The sequence below is a fragment of the Brassica oleracea genome, chromosome C3 (assembly GCF_000695525.1).
Source record: "Brassica oleracea var. oleracea cultivar TO1000 chromosome C3, BOL, whole genome shotgun sequence".
Lineage (NCBI taxonomy): Eukaryota > Viridiplantae > Streptophyta > Magnoliopsida > Brassicales > Brassicaceae > Brassica > Brassica oleracea.
Window position 1 is genome coordinate 1674868 of NC_027750.1, and position 22033 is coordinate 1696900.

Genomic DNA, 22033 nt, shown 5'->3' on the forward strand with positions numbered 1-22033 from the left:
TTGGTGGATTCAAAATTTCCTCGCTAAATACACGTAAACTATTTCCTCGTAAATAACACGCAAAGTTTACATCGTATTTACGAGGAAATTGTTTTTCCTCGTTAAATACTCGTTAAATTACATCCACTTTACGACGAAACACTTTTGTCGTTACGTTACGAGGAAATAACGATGACTTTAGTTTTCCACGTAAGTTCCTCGTTAAATTGACGTAAATTTACGAGGATTGTTTTTCCTCGTTAATTTTCCTCGCTAAGTATGTGTTTTCTTGTAGTGAATTAATTAATCAACAATTATAATAGTATTAGATTAAATACTCTTGACCATGATGTAATAGACAGAAAGAAATGTAAATTTTGGTTTCCTGAAAATACATTCAACAATACTTCAAAAACTTAAAAAAAATATTTAACTATATCAGTCAACTCAGAGCCAAATCCTAGTTGCTTTGGTATAAAACAGAACTTTGCAATATCTAAAAAATTTGCTACCCTACACCAGACCAAACCAAACCAAACTTGGTTCGATGATACCATGATTGGAAATTGGTAGCGGAAAACATCGTACCGAGAAGAACCGCGGATCAGTTTAATTACGAAAATAACCCTAAAACTAATCAAACGGAAGTCACTGGGTCGATCTCTGTTAGCTCTTCTTACATGTCCCACGAGCCCTACGTCACACGTGGCGTCTCCTTGGATCTTCGGAGCTCCTCTGTTTCAAAAAAAAAGAGATTTTTATTGGTTTTTGTCTCTTGGCTGAGAGTCAACACTCAACAGAGACCAATAAGGAAGAAGAAGATCTGAGATTTGGCTTTCCCTCACAACCCACCAGATCTATAGTGAGAGATTAGCTATTCGATTGGACATGTCGAGCTTAGTTGGTCTGAGACCAGAAAGGTCGCTTCTTTGGTTCTTTACCAGCCCCACTTCGTTTTCTTCCTCTAGGTAACATTGTAACATGTTCTTGAAGGGTTGTTCGAGATTTAGAGAGAGTGAGAGTTGTCCCGTTTATACTGAGTGATGTTATCAGCAGTGTAGTTTCTCATAGAGTATGTGAGTATGTTAGTGTTTCTTAAGCGTGTGTTGAAATGCTTGAACCAACATGTATAAGAGATGTTTATTATGTGAACTTTGATAGAAGGAAACCTCATGGTGTTGTCAAGGCCTCAGCTAGGGTTGATAAGTTCTCCAAAAGCTATATCATTTTTTCTCCATCCATCCTATCTGCCAATGTATCACTGCAGCCGTTGTTGTTAACCTTAATGTAGTAATATTTATTTGATACTATATCAATTAACCAACTTTTGCCTGAGACATTAACTTTTGCCTGTGAATGTTTCGTTGTCAAGAGAAAAAAAACCAACTTTTGCCCTATATATTCCTCTCTTCATTACATAGCGTTCCAATAATTACATCGTACTACTATTTGATTAGTTTCTTTCCTCGAAAATATTCGCAACTACGACAGAAAATATTTAGTAAAATAGTATTGACGATGTGATTACCCTGTCGTGGACCCTTTGTCTCTTTTTATTTATTTATTATTTGGGTTGGCTGTTGACATTCGTCAGAAACAGGGACTGTACTCGGGCTCAACATAACACAGTTTGATAAGTAGCAGTTTACTACGTCACAAAAATAGCTTGACCCAGTAATCAGCACATCAAAGTGGCCCATATAATTCCTGGGCCTAAGAATGATTCAATCTCAGTGAGTAACTGAAAAATTAATTCACGAGAAGTTAAATTAAGGATGTAAGACAAAAATATTTGTATATACATTGATGAATATATAAACCAAGTCCCTACATTCCATACTCGACGAAAGCATGTTACAAGGATGAAAAAGAGAGTTAAACATCCATTAATACAGTGATGTTCTAAAATCAAAACAAGAAGCGGATGGCAGACCAAACCCATTACAACTACACTGAATTTACAAAAAAAAAAATAGATTATGTATTAGGCACAAAAGCATCATCTCTTTTATTAGAAAACTCGACATGAACAGCTGCAAGAAAATACCAAATAGACTGAAGCAATTCATGTCGATCAAAATCCAGCATTCCACCAGGGGATGTTAAAATGGTAAAACCCTCCCCGTTTAAGACCCACTCCATTTAAAATTCATACCCGTTTAGATCCATTAAAAAATAAATCTATTAGGAGTACCATTTAGATCTAAATTTTTTGTATTAATCCATTTAAACTCATTTAAATTATTGTTGATTTAATTTTTAATTGTTTTAACTTTATGGTTTTTAACAAATATTAAATGAAACAAATAAAAAAATTTAACTGATTTTTATTATATAAACGCAAATCAAATTGTTCTGGTAAAACCGCAAAATCAGGTTTTTCCGTAAAAACCGTAAAACAGTTTTTTTCCGCCAAAACCGTAAAAATCGAGTTTTTCCGCCAAAACCGTTAAATCGATTTTTCCCGCCAAAATCGTAAAATCGATTTTTCCCGCCAAAAATAAAATCGAGTTTTCCCGCTAAAACCGTAAAACCGAGGTTTCCCGCCAAAACCGAAAAATCGAGTTTTCCCACCAAAACCGAAAAACCTAGTTTTTCCACCAAAACTGTAAAATTTGAGTTTTTCCGCCAAAACCGGGGTTTTCCGCCAAAACCGAGTTTTCCCGCAAAAACCGTAAAATCGAGTTTTCTCGCCAAAACCGCATAATTCGATTTTTCCGCCAAAACCAGAAAAAGTGTTTTCCGTCAAAACTATAAAATCCAATTTTTTTTGCCAAAACTGCAAAATCGGAATTTTTCCGCATAAATCGTAAAATCAATTTTTTCGCCAAAACTATACAATCACATTCTCTTACAAAAAATAATTAATTATATTAAGTTAAATTTGTTAACATGATCCCTACTAATTTTAAATAGAACTCATTTAATAAATGGATCTTAACAAAACTACTCATTTAAAAGCCATTTAACTAAATGGGTGTAAATGGATTTTTTTTTTTTTTAAACCCATTAAAAACCGGTAACAAAACCCATTATAACATCCCTAATTCCACCTAATCATGAAGAAGACAATGGACTAAAGAAAGAAGGCAAATCTCTGCAGACTATTCATTGTCTGGAAAACAATATCGTCCTAAAAGAATATATGAAAATGTCAAAAAAAAAAAAAAACAGAGACTCCATACTATAGACAGTGAAGAGCAACTCCAGAGATTATCTTTGCTCCTCAGATTCAAGAGCTGCGTGTGTATTCTCTCCATCTACAGAAAAGAAACCAAAAAGTGAACCTAGTCAAAATGAACGTTTGTTTTCAACAACTAACCAAGATATTATGTACATGAACATGAAGATCAGGATGTATTATTTATTCACAGAGAGTAATTAATTAAATAAAAGGGGATCCCTTATAAATTTGCTGCTCCCTCTTTAATCGGGGAAAAAAAAAAATAGGGATCATCTTCGTTATCGCATCTTCTCCATGGACGAGTACTCTAGCATGAAAGCTGCGGCCGAAGTAATAATAATCTTATCCTCCTTATCGCTTTCTTCTCACTCTCTTTACCTCTGATTTTTCGAATATCTGATTACTGTAGGGGAAGAAATTGGCCCGTTCGGATCTTATGGATGTTTGAGGAGCAAAGACGCATGTCAGTTGATGATGCTCTTTTTCTAGATTTTGTATATTTGTATATTTCCATGTGTTCTTCTTGATTATTATTATATATACTTTTATTTTGATTAGGGTGAAGATTTCCGTCGAGGGATACGATACTTCGATTCCTGCAGTTGATATCGGGAATGCTTTGACGAGTCGTTTCAGTTCATGTGGACGAATCTGTTATCTTGACATTCCCAGAGACCCTATAACAAATGTTGTCAACGGGTTTGCTGAATGGCTCTTTTTTTTTTAATTGAAATATTATAAATAAAGTCTGCTTCATCTGGAATCAGATACGCTTACAAACTTGTTTTAAACACAATATCGAAATCAAAATATTACTAAGCCTAGCTTCGCCCACCTAATCGTTGAATGGCTCTTTGCATTGTGATTTATTCCCATTCTCTAGCTAAATCTTTTTTTTTTCTCCTCCAGCAAATGTTCTTTTTTCCAACTCTGCGGAAAAGGCGCAGAAGAGAAGGCCTTGGCACTTGATGGAACTGACATGGGAGGGTGGAATGTAACGGTTAAGGTGTTACCTCACGATGATCTTGAGTTTACCACCGATCAATTGGCTGCTATGAGCATTTCACACTTTAAGAAAACCAGGTAAGTTGCATGCCTTTTAGACATTGAGAGTTCTTTCAACACCACTCATCAATTGAGTATATATCTTCTTGCAGGAGCGAAGGCGTTTCCGTTAGAGGATATGACAATTCCCTTCCTTCGAATGATATCAAGAGCGCTTTGACTAAGCATTTCGCTTCATGTGGAGAGATAACTGATGTTTTTGTTCTCAAAAGGTTTGTATTCTTCCTCAAATGTGCTTAATTAATTTTCCCCCCAACTGAAAATCATCGTTGGTGCTTCTAATTATACAGACGGGCTATTATTTACTTTTTCGGATGGCATGCAATAAGTAAGGCGGTTGAACTCAGTGGAAGTAACGTGGGAGGATGTGAACTAGTTGTTAAGGCTTTGCCAGTACCTAAAAGAAACCTCGGCCTCCTCCACCTAGTCTTCCTTTTGGCTATATACTATCCCAGGTACATTACATAAAATTTTGTTTTTGACTATTACTGTCCCAAGTAAAACTACTTCTCATGAGTTGGTGGTTTATTTTTAGCTGAATGTGTTGAGGCTGCTCATCAGATACATATGTCTCAGAAGATGACGGCAGAGTAGATGAGAAATATCAGAAGAAGCTAGACAGAACCTAATGTTACCCCCTTTTTTTTACCACTCGGTCTCTCTTATTAATCGTGTGATACAATGCAACCTCTTTTTATTAGATGGTCTTTGTTATGTTTGTTTCAATGTTAGTGTTTGACTAAGTTGGATTAATTTGGATTAATTAAGTTAGAAAAGAGCAAGTGACACAATAGTGTACATCTTATATCAGATCTACATTTGCAATTTTGCCTATAATATCATCGGCTTATATATGACATCAAAGATTGCGAGAATCTACAAGTGTGCATTCAAATTCGAAACTAATCAGGACCAGAAGGAACCATAAAACATCTCCATTTGTCTTTATTTAGAGAGATTGAAATGTAAAGAAATTGACAGAAACAGAGTGAGTTGTGAAAGAATATAAACAAGAAACAAAAGAATTAAGCAAAGCTAAAAGAGTTTAGAATCATCATCTTCTCGATACGATCTCCTTGTGGTGTTTTATCAGTAACTCATTCATTTGAGCAATCTGATGCAAAAGCTGAACTATCCTCTGTGCAATAACAAGAAACGTAATGTAAGTCACGCATTGTCTCTTAGACATTTCATCGAACACTTTGTATGCAGAAACAAATTGTAAAACAAGATACATACCTCGTCTCTCTCTTTGATTGCACCTCGAAGAAGATCTCTGCTTTCTCCACTAACACGTCGCCGACGAAGCATCCACCACCAAATCGCGATGGCAAGGACAGGATAAAACGGTCGGAGAGTCGTTGAGAACCATGTCATCAAATTTTTAATCTTGGAGTATGCTCGTACGAGAAGAAGCTCCCACCAATGTCGGAGCACATCATCAGCTTCACGGTACAAGACTTTCCTCGGAGGCGGAGACTCTCCGCCTCGTTTCAAACCTGTCAACGGCGGCGATTGTCCATCCGTATCGGACGGCGGAGATTCGCTGCATTTTTCTTCGGTTGTTTCCGACGGAAGCTTCTGATAAAACTCACACGGAGAGAGCGGCGGTTGTCCGTCTGAATCGGAAGGAGACAAGGAGAAAGAAGAAGACGAAGCAGAGCCTCTCGAGGAAGATGACGGGGATTCGGATTCCGACGATGGAGATTCGAGGTATGGATTATCGAATTCGGAGGCGGAAGAAGCGAGCTGGAGATTCTCGTGGTTGACCGGCGGGAAGACGAGACGGTCGTCCTTGGCGAAAATTGGCGATTCTCTGATGACAACCATTGACGAAACGGGATCCATAGGCTCAATCAGGTGTTGCTGATAGTATAAATCGTCGTCTTCGGCCATTTGATTTGAGCTGGTAGGGTTACAGATTACGAGGGAGAGAGAGGAAGCGTGGGGGAAGAAGACGAAGAAGAAGCCAATCCATGAAAGTTTCAAACCTTTGGGATCCCAAGAACACGAGATTTGTCTTCTGTTTGCTTATTCGTTGGTTTACTTTGTCTTTTTTTTTTTTTTTTTAAATGTCATCATCACATTCGCACGTGCCGCGTATAACGCTCTTCTTCTTGTGTGCGTTTGCGTTTAGCTTAATATCAATCAGAATAAACGAAAGAAGAAGAAGAAGCTAGTAGGTCCTTGTTATTTATCAGATGTCTTGAGCTTGGTCTCATGTGCTTTCAAAGGTAGTTACAGAACATTGATATCGTGGTACAAAGTTACACACTAATACACCTCACTCTCTCTATCTCTCTCTCTCTACCTGAAACCTATACAACATTTCAATCTATCAAAACTTCCTCTCAAATAGCAAATAATTCTAATTTACAAGTTAGAAATAACCATTGTGGTGTCAGTCGTGTTAACGCGAGAGTGGAGCAAAGACCTGCTTCTAATCTTCTAATAGTTCCCTCGATAGCCCCGCCCTGGCGCCCATTATATGACTCCATCGTGTTTTTTAACCCAACAAACCGCCCTGTACCATTCTGTGGTAAGGTTACATGAACAGCACCGTAACCTCATCTGGCATCGATAGCCACCTTTCTTCGGTTCACTTGAGAAACTAAGTCGGATTTTGCAAAACTAGGATTTGAGTTTTTGGTGTCAGCTATCATCATCATCTGCTGTTTTTGTCAGATTGACTCCTTTCGCCTTCTCCTTCTCCATCTCCGCTTCCTTTGCGGCTTTCTTCCTCTCCAATTCCTCTTGCTTGATGTTCTCTTCGTGTGCCTTCTTAAACAGCCTTATGAAATTTAATAAGGTCGCGGTAACTGCACCAATCGATCAATCACCAAGAGATGTTATTAGCTATGATAATAACAACGAACCACTCTCTAATGTGTTGCACAAAAAGAGAGGATGAAGTTTATATATTCAGCGCCAAACCTTGTTCAAATGGACAACGCTTAGGATCCTCGCCAAAATAGTGCGCAAGTGCATCAGCATTGTTTCCCTGTCCATTACATAAACACCAATTCAGGATCAAACATCATGTCAAATGTAAGATCTCGGGGATGTTAGTAGAGGTTTAAATATTACCACGACCGAGTAAAGACTCGTTACAGCTGCTGTCTCAGTCGTTGCAACAGAGATAAAGTCCTTCAATGTCTGTCATAAACACACACAAAACTAGGTTATAGGATCATGGAAACTAATCTCAAATTCATGATTAGTAAAAGTATGCAAAAGAAGAAGAAAACAACAACATACTTTGCGGAAAACTTCTGAAACTGGACCATCACTTTCGGATGCATTGAGCTCCTGGTTGAGTTTCTCCAACCCTTTGATTATAGCTTGCATTTCCTCAGCCAGCGATTTCAATTGTATCTGAACCAACAGGACAATCAAATTATGAGCCGATTACAACTATGGAGTGAGGACAGATAAAAGCACAAACGCAAACCTTTGAAGCTGATTCAAGACTCTCAAGATCCTTAGGGAAGTCCAGTAGATCTGATCCCTGGGAAGCAAGGACCTAGACAAAAGAAAGAGGAGATTCAAAACTAACAACCCTCAACAGAATCTAGAGGCTGCGTTTTGAGATTGTACTTCACCTTGCAAAGATAGTGCATGAGAGTCATCTTGCTGTTAGCAGCACGTGTGTCGCTTAATTTTAATAAACTGTCCAATTTGAATCCCACTGCAGCGCCTGCGGAGAGCAGAACAAGGGTTTTATCCACCACAAAGGATACGTATTCAGACAAAACAGGTACATGAACCATTCTTGGACCAATCTCACATTTAACAGATAAATTTTTACTGTGTTGCGTTAGGAATAAAATAATATTTACCTCTCGCAGTTCCTTGGTTCAATGTGTTCCCAAGGTAAAGAATCTTTTTCATAATTTCTTTCAGCTTTGGTGAAGTACGAACCTGATGAACAACAAGCAGCGAAGAGAAAAGTCTAAGAAAGAGACATACATGTGAAGTAACACAAAAAATAAGTAATTTCTTGCAAGCATCTAACCTCCTCACACGCAGAGTTTACCGCAGTTAAACTTTTTTTGAACTCTGTTATCTGCACAGAAATCATCATTAACAATAAGACCAATAATTTACATCTACATAGACAAAAGTTAACAGTAATAACGCTGGACCTGAGTGCCAAACTGAATCTTGAAGGAAAACACCCTCATCTTCGATTCTACTCGTGGCACCTTCATCAGCTCTAGGAAGTACTGTGGTAGCAAAATGGATGAGAGACCATAACGCATTAGCTAACTATTTTATAGTAAGAAATATTGGTAATCTCAAGATTTAAACAGACCTGCTCACACTTTCCCAAGACTGCCTTGTCACCAGTGTAGTTCTACAGCAACAGAGTCAATTACAACCAAGATTCAGGACTCGTGTCAATAATGATTATCAAGTGAATAAGTGATAAACAAGAAGAATGACATAATTTCACAAAAGACATCCAAAATAAAGACAAGTCAGGTAACCTTTAGAAGTTCCATCTCTTCCTTGGTTGGACAAAACTTTATAAGATTCTCTATTTGATCACTATCTAGTACAGTATCATCCATTGCCAGAACTGCAGCCTGGATAGAAGCAATATAAAATTGTTTTTATCATACTATAAGAGTAATGACTTGTACTCAACTAAGTAGGTAATGGAGCTTACCATCATATCAGGCAGTGGCATCTTTACTTTCGTAAGCATAATCTCCGTGTTATTGGCTCTCCTAAGGTCAATCTAGAAACCATAAGAAAAAAACTTAAATCAAACAGAGTGAAATATTTATATCTTATAAAGAAATGCAGGTAGTACTTAGATTCAACATTACCAGTTGAACTTTTTCAGGCTTTGCTCCAACTGATTTTTTTCGAGATTTATCAACCGGTTTTGGCACTATAGCAGAGAAAAGGGTCTCTATTTCTGATACATCAAACTCTGGTGCACTGACAGAAAAGAAGAAAAAAAAAGATTGATTAATTGCAAACCGATCTCAACAACTCAGAGCAATGCAAAGATAAGTTAAGTCCAATTACGTTTGTCCTTGTCTCTGTAACTCGTCCCATAAGCTTCCCTGCAAGGCCCTTGTTACTTTAACCCAGTGTAGTGGCTTCAGGGAAGACTTTTTTTGAGCTGAAGACCCCAAACCTGGACGTGAAAGACCACGCCCTCTTCCTGCACCCTTAAGATCTGGAGGTCCACCACCAGGAGGTCTTGGTCCAGGAGGCGGAGGAGGTCCACCACCTGGAGGTCTTGGTCCAGGAGGGGGAGGTGGACCAGGAGCACGGCCGCCTGGAGGTGGTGGAGGCGGCGGTCCCCCAGGAACTCTACCACCAGGAGGTGGTGGTGGCGGTGGGGCTCCTCCACGCATTGGAGGAGGTGGTGGCGGTGGGGCTCCTGGAGGAGGTGGTGGCGGTGGGGCTCTGCCATGCATCGGAGGAGGTGGTGGAGGTGGAGCACCCATTGGTGGAGGCGGTGGTCCCCGAGATCTAAATGGAGGAGGAGGTGGTGGCGGAGGACAACTAGATCCAAATGGAGGAGGAGGTGGTGGCGGAGGACCACTAGATCCAGATGGAGGAGGTGGTGGTGGTGGTGGCAGAGGTGAAGTTTTACCAAAAGGAGGGGGTGGTGGAGGAGGAGTTCCATAACTCGGTGGTTGAGGAGGAGGTGGGGTTGAAGATCCATAACTCGGTGGCGGAGGTGGAGGGACAGGCACTGAATGTGCTTTACTAAAAGGAGGTGGAGGAGCAGAAAAGCCGTTGATAGGAGAGGACTTCGGTGATGGCGAAGGTGCAATACTCAAATAAGGCAGCGGGGAAGGAGTAACGTGATCTCCGTTTTCTTTTGGTGCATTTGATGAGCCAAAAGGAGGAGGAGGTGGTGGTGGGGGTGGAAAATTGTAAGATGTAGAGCATGCCTCATGAGTTTCAAGAGTTGAAGTATACACAGACTTCCACGGTGGAGGAGGTGGTGGAGGGGGCAACATGGTTTCACTGTTTCGCCTAACAGACGCAAAAGGAGGTGGTGGTGGAGGAGGTGGTGGCAATGGGAGCTGAGATGTTTGAGATTGGCTACTAGTTTGGCCCGAAGTAGAACGTGTCGTAGGAGTTGCCAAAGCTGAGGCATACACAGACTTCCAAGGTGGAGACAGTGGCAGTGGAGGCAACACGGTTCCAGTTTTTGGTTTCTCAGATGCCAAAGGAGGAGGAGGTGGTGGTGGAGGCAACATGGTTCCACTGTTTGGTCTCTTAGATGCAAATGGAGGAGGTGGCGGTGGTGGTGGGATCTGAGATTTTTGAGAGTAGCTGTCATTTTGGCTCCGTGAAGAGTAAGTAGGCGGTGGAGGTGGAGGCGGAGGAAGTGATGCAGCCTCACTGGTTAGAGAAGGTAGCTCTGGCGGTGAAGGTGAATGCTGAGGTGGTGGAGGCGCATAATGTGGAGAGGCAGGCAGAGAAGGTGGCTTTTCCTTTGGGCTAAACTCTGGTGATAAGCAACTTGGAGCTCGACTCCTGACATCTGGTGAAGAAACAGACGCTCTCAGATTTTTACTCTTAGCATCCTTTGTAACCACCCCATCAGGTGATGTAGCTCTTTTACCATCCTTGAGAGAAGTAGTAATCGAAGCTGGAGCACTGTTAATCCTCGTATGTGGGTACGCCACATGCATAGAGTCTTTATACGATCCCTTGTTTGAAGGAATCCATCGAGAAACTGCATTAGGCTTAGCCATTCTTACATTAGACTTTGGTTTCAATGCATCTCCAGCCAGTTTTGCATTTGCTCCCACCTGTTTCCTTGGTTTAGCTTGTGCTTTCTCTGCTGTTCTAGAATCATTTTCCTTTGCTTCCATGGTCCTTCTCTTTCGCTGGTCATCACCATCGTCTATTCCTATATCCTTCACTGAGTCAATACTAGTCCCATCTGACCTATACTGTACATCATCAACAGTGATATCTTTAACCGGATCTGCGCTAGCCTCATGTTTATGATTTGAATCATCAGATGCACAATCTAGAAACGCATTGGGTTCTACATCCCCCTTCCACACCTCTTTACCCTCAGAATCATCTGAAGCACTATCAACAACCACAAAACCATCTGAGTCTCCTCTCTTCAACTCATGCCCATCAACCGCATCGCTAAAAATCTCCTCCACCTCATAAAACTCTTCAGGTGAAGCCATATCAAAATCGTTCTCATCATCATCTGACACTGGAGATGTTGCGATAGCAGGCACCACAGAGTCAGCACCAGAAAAAAGTACCTGATACATAATATGAGTATATGCATTCAAACTTAACAGCCTCATTTAAACGGATGAGCAGAGAAAAACCACACAATGGACCTTACCTCTGCCTTAAATTCCTTTGGGAACTGGTTCTTGGCGTCCCAAAGTATATCCATCTCTTCGCGTTGCACAATAAAAATATTAGCACGCACAAACGCCGTGTGGAACATGATTCTAAAGACCATCTCCTCATGAACCAAATCATCGTGCAAGTGTATACATTCCAGAACAACATCCCCTTGAACACGACACTGGATATCTAACTTCACCAGGATACACTCTTCCTGCATGATAAGATCACAAAAATGAACACTATTTTTTAAAGTAGAGAATCATTTAATAGATCACCAAACGAACTCTTAAACTTTAATCCTTCCTGTAATAATGTTTCTAACTAGCATATAATCAAGGTTCAAGAACTCGTTAGGCGCTGGTGAGGCTGGGCCTAGCACCTAAACGGGGATTAATTGGAAACTAGTTTTGGCTTATTTTGATATTTTTAAATTTAGTATAATTTTATAAATATAATGTTATTTATAGCATTGATTTTTAGATTTTTGGACTTATTCTTAGACCAAAATTAACTAACTTGTACAAATTTAATTATCATAATATATTTTTATTAGATGTTTTGAAAAGCACCTGCTGGTAAAGGCGAGTGTGTTTCTTTGTCTTCGGTGTGGAAAACAGAACTACAGAACTCCTGTTGGCTTTGGCTTTAGGGTCCTGACCATAAACCCTCACAATCGGTCTGCAGCCTTCCCTCCCTTCAAAACGTGGTAGATCTCTGAGAATCAAACAATCCAGAAGAAGAGGCGTCTCCGAAGGAGGCCAATCAGATCCTAGATCTCTTCTAGAGATGTACTGAAGATATCTGAGCTGAGAAGGCTGCGGGTTTAGAGGAGACAGCAGATGGAGAAGCTCCTTGGGAGCTTGTTTGTGCACCATCTCAAGAGTCTTCACCTCGCCCTGATACTGCTTTCTGTACAGCAACAGCCCTGATAACATGAAGGCGAGAACAGGCCAGCCGCCTCTTTCGCAATGCATCAACAGAACGTTCTGTTGACCTTCCAGCGATAACCAGCTCTCGCTGGATTTTAAAAAGTGATGGATCATCTCGAGAGGTAGAAGCGGACAGCTCTCGTAGTGCCGGGGATAGTCCATAACCGTCATGTCGTACTGAGACAGCACGTCTGATATTTGGCTCCGCTGGTCTCCTTCTCTGAAGTTGAACACCATGAAAGAGGCGTCAGGGAAATGATCCTGTAGCTGAGCGACGATGCCGCCCAAGTAGAGTTTGTACTCATCCTCTCCCATAACATCGCTGGAGAAACAGCAGTCAAAAACTGCAAAAGAAGACGTGAACAAGAGAGAAAAAAAAAAACGTCAAATCTATGGAATTGTTATCACTATACCGAAGTGTAATGTAGCTGCTCAAACAAAACAAAACAAAAAAGAAACATTTTCAAAGAATCATGGTGGCCGAACATATACGACAAAGCTTAAAAGTTGTCGTTCGTTAGAAAAGAGAGAGATTCTGATTCCTAAAACCTCTATAAAGTTGAAAGCTTTAACAAAGCCTAAGAGATACAATTAATTGCCAAAAAAATCTCATCTTTTTTTTTATCTTAACAGAGAGAAAGGAGAGCAAAAAAGGGGAATGAATACCATAGAGACGCTCGGAGATCTCGAGAAGGTGATCGGGAGGCTTCTTGTAGAAGAAGCGACGGAACAGCGCCATCCCGTGGCGCTGTCTCTCCTCCGATCAGATCCAAACCGTCGATTTTATTTTAGTAAACTAATAACCCGATCATCGTTGGAAGCTCAAATTCCGTTGACCTAAACCCGAGATCTCCTTCTTCCCCCCAATTCTGGTTGTCGCAAACCCTAATTTCACCCCAGCAACACCAAATGTTGAACGAAATTCACAAAATTAGAGACCCGAATTGGAGAAATCTCTGCCCCTCACTACACCAATAATCCGATTTTGGAACAGCCCAAGTCGTAATTCGAAGGCTAACGACGCGAAGTTGTGAAATTTTTAGGATAGTTGTGTTTTGCAAAATTGAATCGATCAATGTACAATGCTGAAACTCCTGTGAAACGTGTTGGAAGGTGATCAAATTAGTTAGAGAAGGAAGTGAGAGTGAGATGAAGAATTTTCAGGTGAAAGGAAGGAGAAGAAGATGAAGCAGAAAGAAAGAGAATGAATCAATGAAGAGATTTCGACAAAATCTTCCAGCATTTTTTCTCGATAAAATATCCTTTTTTTTTTTTTATTAATTATAGCAACAAGTTTTTTTGATTTTTTCATATGAATATTTCCCGACACACGACCATTCTCTAGGTGTTTGTCTGATCCAACGTGGAAATGTAAAAACAGAATATTCATTATTACAACCGGTCAACCACGTTGTAATTTTTTTTAAAAAATATTCTAACATCATTGTTTAATTTAATTCACATTTTCTATACTGATCATTCGTAAAAATAAGATTTAATTTCTTGATGATGTAAAAATACTTTAATAAAGGGAATTGTCTTTTCTTATCCAATTTAAAAGGGAACATCTTTCTTTATCAAACACGACAAAAGGTAGGGATAATACATTAAAACTTGTCTTCTTGCAAATAAGAGGCATCCACACGCATTGTTGCATAACATTACAAGTTACTATCTTATTCTAAAATGAAGAAAAAAAATCTGAATTTTGTCCAAAATAATGCTTTTATTGAATAATGATACAAACATAATGATAACCAAGATGGTGGTGACTGGTGGGTGAGAAAAGAACTTTAAAAGCTGCTAAAAGGATGTTTACTCAGCTAAAAGGCCCGAAACATGTGAAGGTTTTATCAAAAGATCGTTAGTTGAAAGTAGATGATGTTGGGAATGGAAGCGAGAGATCCTGAGGATGTCTTTTCATAGGAATCTATTTGTTTATCAACCGAGACCCATGGATATGAGTTTGGGCTTACTTTACTTAATGGGCCTACGACCTTCACGACTTTGTTACTACACAGAGTCACGTGACTTTATTCACTTAAAACCACGTGACCCTTCGTCCCTCTCCTCTCGAGTCTCTCGACTCTTTCTTTTTTTTGTCATCTTGTTTTATTAAAAGCCAAAAGACCAACAAAGAACAAGAAGATAAAAGATAAAAGCCTAAACAGAGAGGCCGAACAAACTAACAACTAGGGCAAACCGCAAGCCCAACTAACATAAAAGCCCATCGAAAGAAAGAGGCTTAGTAGTCAACGAGACAGCTCACAGCCAACGCATCAGACGCGTGCGGTAGATGGACGCGTGGCGGAAGAGCAGAGACAACCCTTTCTTCACCGATTTCCAAGTCGCAGTCGAAATATCTAACCGGAGATCCACCGGAACATACCGGAACAAGAAGCTCAGGATTAGAACAGCTAAGCATCTGAGAAGCTCGAAATCAGTAGCCATAAACCACTACACCGTTTCAAAGAAATCGAATCGATCTACCTAAGGTCCATTTAGAACGAAGAAAACTGAAGATCTAACAATTTTTAAAAATCATCTTTAAAGATAAAGTTTAGCTTGAAGATAGGGCCACCCAAATGAACGAGAAAAGATCACAGTAATCAAAAACGACCCTTAGCAAAATCGAATCGAAAGAAAACTAAGAAACGATGAACAGAAACAAAGAAAGATTAAAAACATAAGAGGAAAACTGTATAAAACAAATTTGAAATCCATCGGAGATGGGAGATGAATCTCAAAATAAAAGCCGGAAAATACGGTGTTAATGGAAACCACCGCTTGCCGGAGACGGAAGCCGGCCAAGACAGTGCTTTAGGAGCCACCACTTGCCAGAGTCATAGCCCGACCATCGGGAATCAAGCGCCGGTAACAGATCCGACCAGCTTGACGGAACCTCTCTCTTTCTGAAGGATAGAGGAAAGAAAAGAGAGAGACCATTCACCTTCACTTTCTCAATCATCCATCTCTGTGAAAAGTATGAAGGAGAGAACATAGAGGAGAGAGAAAGCCCTAATTGTCTCTCGACTCTTTCTTCTAATGAATGAATTAATTCTTTTGACAATAATATTTAAAGAACCTACTTCAAGATCACGTAATCACAATCACAATCTTCATTTGTTTATCAAAGGAAAAAAAAAACGGTTTCCCCGTGGGTTGGAACTTGGAACTCTGAACGGTCGTTCTCCAAAGTCAATAATTGTCCTTTAACTCCTAGGAAGCATCTCTCTTCCTGAAGTCATATTGTCATTTCATCATCGATGATATACAAACAGAAATACAACGCATGAGTTATGTATTCACAGCGGATCAATTATCAGATGTATTCATGAAATCAATTATCAGATGTATTCATGAAAATGTTTGGAAGATTACTTTTTCAAACAAGTCTGCCTAAGTTATATATTCTTAATGTTTTGAGCTATAATGTTTTTTTTCTCAAACAGAAAAAATGTTCCAACTTGAAAGAAAAAAAATACTGAGAAATTTAAATTATGGGCTTATTATTTATGGGTTTGTGTACATATCCATTATCAATCTAATTAGGGTTTTGTATAAATAGTTAAAATAAGAAGCAATTGTACTCCTTACATACCAAAAATAACCTATTTGCAATCTATACCCTAAATCTCTTCGTTTTTCTTCCCCCATCACTATCATTATCCCCATTTGTATAGTATCCCACTCTTATAAGTATATTGAGCTAATTAGCTCTAAAATAAGTTCACAGAAATGAGACAGAAAATTTTCAGATTGTTTAACACTCCACCCACCTCAACTATGGATAGAGGAGCTTCACATCTTCCTCCTCAGCCTACTGGTATTAGAGAACATGGCACACCGCCACCACCACCTCCTCCTCCTCCTCCTCCTCCTCCTCCTCAGCCTCCTGGTAATAGAGGACATGGGACACGGCCGCCACCACCACATCCTCCTCCTCTTCCCCTTCCAATGTATGGATCAGACCCTGCAAAAGTTGGACTGGTAATTGCCATATCCTGACTTCTGCTCATATAGTTAATAAAAAAAGTGGCAGAATAACTCTGTACTAAGAGGGGCTTAATAACCTGCTCTCCATCATCTCTCTTCCCTGCAGTTATCCCACATTGCATGTCAGTATGCTTCTGTGGTTCAATAGCTCACTCGTTTTGATTTGTGATTGTTCTTATTGTTTTTTTTTTCAGATTGAACTTAGGAGAGCCCTTAACCTGGACATTATGCTCACAAAAGTACATATGCGGCTGCCTGATCTGATAGTAAGCTCCAAAGCTTACTTCACCTGAGTACAAGTAGTCATTTCTGGTTAATCATTGATAAGTATTCACAATTTTTCTCTGCTTCCAGGCTGTAGTTCTGGCATTGGATGAAACTGCACTAGATCTTGATCAAATAGACAATCTTATAAAATTTTGCCCAACCAATGAGGAGATAGAGATTCTTAAGGTTTTACCTCTTTGTAGCATTAGTTACTTGTGTGTTTATTCTGGACAAATTCTTCTTGGTTAATATGTACTTGCTTGTTGTAGCACTACACTGGTGACAAGGCTTGGGAAAATGTGAGAAGGTAGGTCTATTTTAAGTCTAGGTTCCTACTATAATAACTTCAGCTGTTTTGTTTTTGTTTTTACTTATGTTAATGTGTGTTTCCTATGTCATCAATTTTAGTACTTCCTAGAGCTACTGAAGGTGCCAAGAGTAGAGTCAAAGCTTAGAGTATTTTCTTACAAAAAACGATTCGGCCCTAAGGTCCGGTTCTATTTCTTTTACCGTTTTTTTCTTTCTGTCTAAATGATGACTTATTGGTCCTATTGTTGATGATGTTTCTTGTGCAGATAATAGAATTCAAGAAAAGATTAAATACTGTAATTTCTGCGTGTGAAGATGTAAGATGCTTTTCAAATTTTGGTAGACTCCATATGCATTTCTCTTTATTTGCTTGCTCATCATCCATCCATCCATCAGGTGCTTACTTCACAAAAGCTAAAAGAAGTTATGAAAGAGACTATGTACCTGGGAAACACATTGAACCAAGAAACTGCAAGTGGTGAGAGTTAATATATTATCATATACTTGTTCTCTCTGAACGCAAACTCTTTTGAGGTTGATACCTTAGCCTGCTTTCTGCAGATGATGCTGCGGTTGGATTCAAGCTGGATAGTTTCTTAAGATTAAGTGATACATTTGCTCCTAACAGCAACGTGTCTCTCATGCATTATCTTTGCAAGGTAAAACTATAAAACCAAAGAAGCACCCCATCTAGTTTCTTCTGATTTAGAATCTTTTCTGAGGCTCTCTCTCCTCTTTCTTTTTTTCCAGGACCTTGCTTCTAAGGCACCAGCTCTACTGGACTTCCATAAGGATCTTGAAAGTCTTGAATCAGCTTCAAAGGTTTGCGTTTGTGCCTTTTTTTTTCCTTGCCTCTACTCTCTTTGGTTGTAATGGGCTCATCATCATCAGTTTTGTCCTGACAAAATTTTCAGATAAGATTGAAGTCTCTAGCTGATGAAATGCAAGCAATAAATAAGGGGTTGAATAAACTTGAGCAAGAGTTCATTGCATCTGAGAGTGATGGTCCTGTTTCTGAAGTTTTCTGTAAAGTATGTTGTTGGCTATATTATAATCAAGAAATTTGACATAAGTTCCATCTACTCTATTAAAACCAGAGTTTTATGTTTTAAGTTTTTTTTTTTTTTTAATGATGACAGACATTGAAGGAGTTCATTCCCATTGCTGACAATGAATTAAAAAAGCTGTTGAGACTTTCCTTGCTCGCGGTAAGTTGTCCAACCTCCACTAGGCTCCAAAGCTCAGTACATTTGAGCAAATTTGCTTGATGATCATGAAACAGTATGCTGTATTTTTTTGTTGATGGGACAGGCAAAAAATGTTGACGCACTTTTGGTTTATTTTGGTGAAGATCCTTACCTTTGTTTATATGAACAAGGTACGTGGTGGAATATAAAACTACATCCTCCTCCTTTTGGCAATGCATAGAAAGTCCTTATCTGTTTTTTTTTCTTATTTGGTGATCGATGTTGGTGCAGTTACTAGAACCCTTTTGAGTTTTACAAGGTCGTTTAAGAAAGCACAGGAAGAGAACATTAAGCAAGAGGAGTTAGAGAAGGAGAAACGTGGAAATGGATAAGGATTCAAATTCTTGATTATCTTTGTCTGTAACAAGAAAAGACTGCTTGTAATCGCTACTAGATTTCATGTGTGGGTTGGTTTATTACATTTGTCTTCTTTTTTTTAATTCCCTTGATTGGCCCGGTTCGACCGGATGGTTTGTGTTGGTTATTTTTGTAATGATTTTTTTTTATTCTTACAACAAAAGAGAGGATTGGTTCGCTCGCTGCTGGATCTAAATCTTATTTTAGTAATAGTTTTTTTAATATTTTTAAAATGTACGAAAAGAGAATAATTTTCAGAGACTTGGAGAAGAGAGAAAGACAGACAGAGAGAGACATTAAAAGCTAAGAAAAAGACAAAGAGGAAGAAGAGAAGAATCAGAAGAGAGACAGAAAAGGTTAAAAAAGACTTGAAAAAAAAAATCTATCTCTTTTGTTGGAGTGTTCTTTTCTCACAGCTCTCAAACAAGTCTTCCACTGTTTCGCTTCTTCTGTAAGTTTTCTCTGTTTGTTTTTTCCTGGAAAATCCTCTCTTTCTTTATTTTGTTCAAAGATAATGGCTCAGCAGATCTCGAATAAGCACTTCCTACTTAGCCGCAGCTGAAAAAAAAACATAATCCATGCTTTCTTTTTTGTTGTATTCACATTTTCTCGGGAAAATAAAAAAAACTTCTTTTTCCTCTTCTCTGTTTTCTCAGCAGCTTCTTGAAGTAAAGAAGATTGAGTCGAATCTCAGAAAATCCTCTGATTGGTTATTTTCTAAACAAAAAAAAAAACTGTTCCTTTCTCCTTTTTTATTATAAAGGTAGATCATTTCTCTCGTTTTGATTTTTTTGTTTTTTTGTTTTCACTTTATTACTGATAAGGTTTCTGAGTTTATTCCTCTGCTTTTGCTTCCCCTTTCATCCTCAGTCTCCTATGAATCTACCTCTCAAAGTTATCACCTTTTTGCTTAGTTCTTCTGTGTTTACAATGTCTTAGCTCGTTAGTTGCTGCTTTTTAGAAAGCTTTCCACTTTTGAGTCTTTTGAAAAGAAAGAGAAGGAAAGTTATGTTATTAGTTTTCAAGATCTTTAGGGCAGCTTTAGTGTAGTTTTGCTTAAACTCACCCTTTGTTTGTTGGTAAAGAGATGAATCAAAAAGAACATTTGATGATGCCTTGTGTTGTGAAAATTGTTATTTGCTTTGTACAACTTCATAAGTTCTTCTTTCTTGTAAACAGAGATCTTGTTGAGGAGAGTGTGAAGTGAATGAAAAAATGCAGCACAACGGCTTTTTCCTGGGGTGCAATCACTTAAACCGTGACATTACTACAGATGCGAGAACTGGCTATCGTTTGTATCCAGTACAGGACATTGATTCGGTGTTATCAAATGTGAATGTTGATGATACATTCTCTGCATTGTACGGTGATCTTTATGTTAAACAGTTGAAGGAAACACTGAAGCACACCATGCTTGTACAAGAATCCGTCTTTGAAAGCCAGGTTCGTTTAATGCTTCAGTCTCTAGTCTGAGTGTTCCAATGCTCCATCGAGTTCAAGAGTTTGATTTCTCCTATTCTCATTTTCAGATCCATGAGCTTCATCGTCTCTATCAAAGGCAGAAGGAACTGATGATGGAAATGGAGGGAACTCGACAACACGAGGAGGCCTTGTACCTTAACTCTAGTGTCCCTAGCCCTACAACACACTGGATGAGCTCAAACGTCTCCACTTATCAAACTTATGAAGAAAACATTCCTAATCAGACTGAAGCTGCAGATAATGTCAAGAAGCCTGAGAAGATGGTCTTGGATCTGGAGTTACCGGTTCTAGAGTGTCATGATGGAGAGGAAGAGACGAGTCTGATGAATGGTGAAGTTGCAAACTCTCTTGAATCTGGTAGCCAGTCGAATAAGCTGCAGTTTGATTTGAATGAACCGGCTGAGATCGAGGAACACTATCAGTTCCTTAGTCCAGTCTCATCGGATGAGTCTGATAAAAAGAATGAGGGAGAAGAAGGTTCAGTAAAGGGCTCCTGCTGGATGTATGAAGCGAAAGGTAAGATAATGTTTAACATTAAGTTTTACATATTGGTTAAAGCTTTAGTTGATCTTATACTACCACTTCCTTTTGAGCAGGTTATGGAATTGACTTGAACATGTCTCCCCTTTCATCTCTAGAGGAAGTAAATGTTGTTGTTAAGAAGCTTGGAGAAGAGAAACCTCAAGAGTGTTTATCAGAGAAGTCACGAGTGTTGGTTCAAGCGCTGCCGTGTTTAAACAGCACTCTACTTTTGAACAAGCCACATGACTCATACAAGCCAAGGAAGAAGAAGAAGAAGAAAGTAAGACTTGGTCCAGTTGATAAAACTTTCAGAGGCTCAGATCTTGACCTGCACTCAAGTGCTCAAGCCACTACTGATAAAGGGACTAAAGTAGTTGGGAAGAAGAAACGGAAGAAGAGCAGAAGGATATGTCTTGTGAAAGAGGGGAATTATAAAGAGATATCTGCAGCTGAGGCTATGGTTGATATGTCTAGAAAGTCTGGTCGTGAAGCCTCTGAGTTCATCACTTACTTGAGCAGAAAAAATCTACTTATGTTGGCTGAGGTTTCTTCTTTGGTTGTTGGAGGCTACGAGTTAGACTATTCTGAGGCAACGACAGAGATGAATCTGGAGGACCACAAGAGAATTCTGAGATCGAATACTACTGCAGTTAACAAAACATCAGTCTCTAGCATTGTCCTTAAAAAGCAGAAGAGGAGCTATGCCAAGGGGAAACGCAAAGATGACCTGCAAGGCACATTTTCAGAATGTGAAGCCAGCGAGGAGGATCTGCAAGTAAAGGTAGATGAAGTTTCTGACCAAGAAGGGCACTGCGAGTTCCACAAGAAGAAGAGAAGAAGCTCTACTCTTAAACGGACAGAAGGTTTCACTTGGGGAGCCAAGAGTAAGCGAAGACGAGGCTCTAGGATTCCTGCTGTTGATTTTCAGCATATGATCATCAACCAATAGTATAAGCCAAAACTAAAGAGATGACTACAATACTTACTTACCATAGTTTGCTTTCTGCTCTTGAGCGAATCAAGAATCTCAGTGGAGATGGGTTTTGCAACAAGCGTCTTGTCACAGAGATCAAGACTACAAAGGAGAATCAAAGATCCCTAAACTTTTGAATATTTGGAGGGCGGGGTGGGGTGGAGTTAGCTATGTCTAGTTCATCAAAAATGATAATGATTGTGTTTAAACTAGAGTTAGTGCTTATACATAGTTGAGTAGAGCCAACTCGAAGTTCATTACGAGTTAGTTCACAGATTCGTCCCACAACTTCATTTCCAAAAATCCATCCACACATTCCATGAATCATAAACACGAGTGACACAATGCGATATGTTTC

The 22033-nt window shown here is 39.3% G+C and overlaps 4 protein-coding genes and 1 pseudogene across 5 annotated transcripts; 3 read left to right on the forward strand and 2 right to left on the reverse strand.

Annotated features, from left to right (window-relative positions):
• The first annotated feature begins 3081 nt into the window (after positions 1–3081).
• LOC106329416 (nucleolin 2-like) lies at positions 3082–5003 on the forward strand. Its single transcript, XM_013768063.1, has 7 exons — positions 3082–3493; positions 3573–3626; positions 3722–3862; positions 4073–4246; positions 4321–4440; positions 4519–4683; positions 4764–5003. Exons 2-7 carry the CDS (start codon positions 3604–3606, stop codon positions 4765–4767), a joined length of 627 nt encoding a protein of 208 aa, XP_013623517.1. The 5' UTR covers positions 3082–3493; positions 3573–3603; the 3' UTR covers positions 4768–5003.
• A 143-nt stretch (positions 5004–5146) lies between these two features.
• LOC106329414 lies at positions 5147–6259 on the reverse strand. Its single transcript, XM_013768062.1, has 2 exons — positions 5468–6259; positions 5147–5366 (listed from the first exon to the last, which is right to left on the reverse strand). Exons 1-2 carry the CDS (start codon positions 6122–6124, stop codon positions 5283–5285), a joined length of 741 nt encoding a protein of 246 aa, XP_013623516.1. The 5' UTR covers positions 6125–6259; the 3' UTR covers positions 5147–5282.
• A 142-nt stretch (positions 6260–6401) lies between these two features.
• LOC106335426 (formin-like protein 20) lies at positions 6402–13813 on the reverse strand. The gene is made up of 17 exons (XM_013773947.1): positions 13189–13813; positions 12163–12866; positions 11583–11804; positions 9269–11496; positions 9064–9178; positions 8901–8972; positions 8719–8817; positions 8544–8585; positions 8374–8454; positions 8244–8294; positions 8068–8149; positions 7831–7925; positions 7680–7751; positions 7487–7603; positions 7316–7384; positions 7163–7229; positions 6402–7047 (listed from the first exon to the last, which is right to left on the reverse strand). Exons 1-17 carry the CDS (start codon positions 13259–13261, stop codon positions 6881–6883), a joined length of 4356 nt encoding a protein of 1451 aa, XP_013629401.1. The 5' UTR covers positions 13262–13813; the 3' UTR covers positions 6402–6880.
• A 2476-nt stretch (positions 13814–16289) lies between these two features.
• LOC106333649 lies at positions 16290–18855 on the forward strand (annotated as a pseudogene).
• Positions 18856–18990: 135 nt separating this feature from the next.
• LOC106335823 lies at positions 18991–22017 on the forward strand. 2 transcript variants are annotated; one of them, XM_013774445.1, is made up of 4 exons: positions 18991–19149; positions 19878–20141; positions 20228–20696; positions 20777–22017. In XM_013774445.1, exons 2-4 carry the CDS (start codon positions 19914–19916, stop codon positions 21649–21651), a joined length of 1572 nt encoding a protein of 523 aa, XP_013629899.1. In that variant the 5' UTR covers positions 18991–19149; positions 19878–19913; the 3' UTR covers positions 21652–22017. The 2 variants fall into 2 exon arrangements, with proteins under 2 accessions (XP_013629899.1, XP_013629900.1); XM_013774446.1 differs by lacking the exon at positions 18991–19149 and adding an exon at positions 19158–19461.
• The last annotated feature ends 16 nt before the right edge of the window (positions 22018–22033 follow it).

Coding starts and splice junctions, on each gene's coding strand:
- LOC106329416 (XM_013768063.1), top strand. CDS start 3,604: ATGTTTGAGGAGCAAAGACGCAT. Junction 4,247..4,320: donor TCACACTTTAAGAAAACCAG/GTAAGTTGCATG, acceptor ATCTTCTTGCAG/GAGCGAAGGCGTTTCCGTTA. Junction 4,441..4,518: donor GATGTTTTTGTTCTCAAAAG/GTTTGTATTCTT, acceptor CTAATTATACAG/ACGGGCTATTATTTACTTTT.
- LOC106329414 (XM_013768062.1), bottom strand. CDS start 6,124: ATGGCCGAAGACGACGATTTATACTATCAGCAACACCTGATTGAGCCT. Junction 5,367..5,467: donor CAATCAAAGAGAGAGACGAG/GTATGTATCTTG, acceptor GTTATTGCACAG/AGGATAGTTCAGCTTTTGCA.
- LOC106335426 (XM_013773947.1), bottom strand. CDS start 13,261: ATGGCGCTGTTCCGTCGCTTCTTCTACAAGAAGCCTCCCGATCACCTT. Junction 11,497..11,582: donor CAAAGGAATTTAAGGCAGAG/GTAAGGTCCATT, acceptor ATTATGTATCAG/GTACTTTTTTCTGGTGCTGA. Junction 8,818..8,900: donor TGCCACTGCCTGATATGATG/GTAAGCTCCATT, acceptor GCTTCTATCCAG/GCTGCAGTTCTGGCAATGGA.
- LOC106335823 (XM_013774445.1), top strand. CDS start 19,914: ATGCAGCACAACGGCTTTTTCCTGGGGTGCAATCACTTAAACCGTGAC. Junction 20,142..20,227: donor AATCCGTCTTTGAAAGCCAG/GTTCGTTTAATG, acceptor TCTCATTTTCAG/ATCCATGAGCTTCATCGTCT. Junction 20,697..20,776: donor CTGGATGTATGAAGCGAAAG/GTAAGATAATGT, acceptor CCTTTTGAGCAG/GTTATGGAATTGACTTGAAC.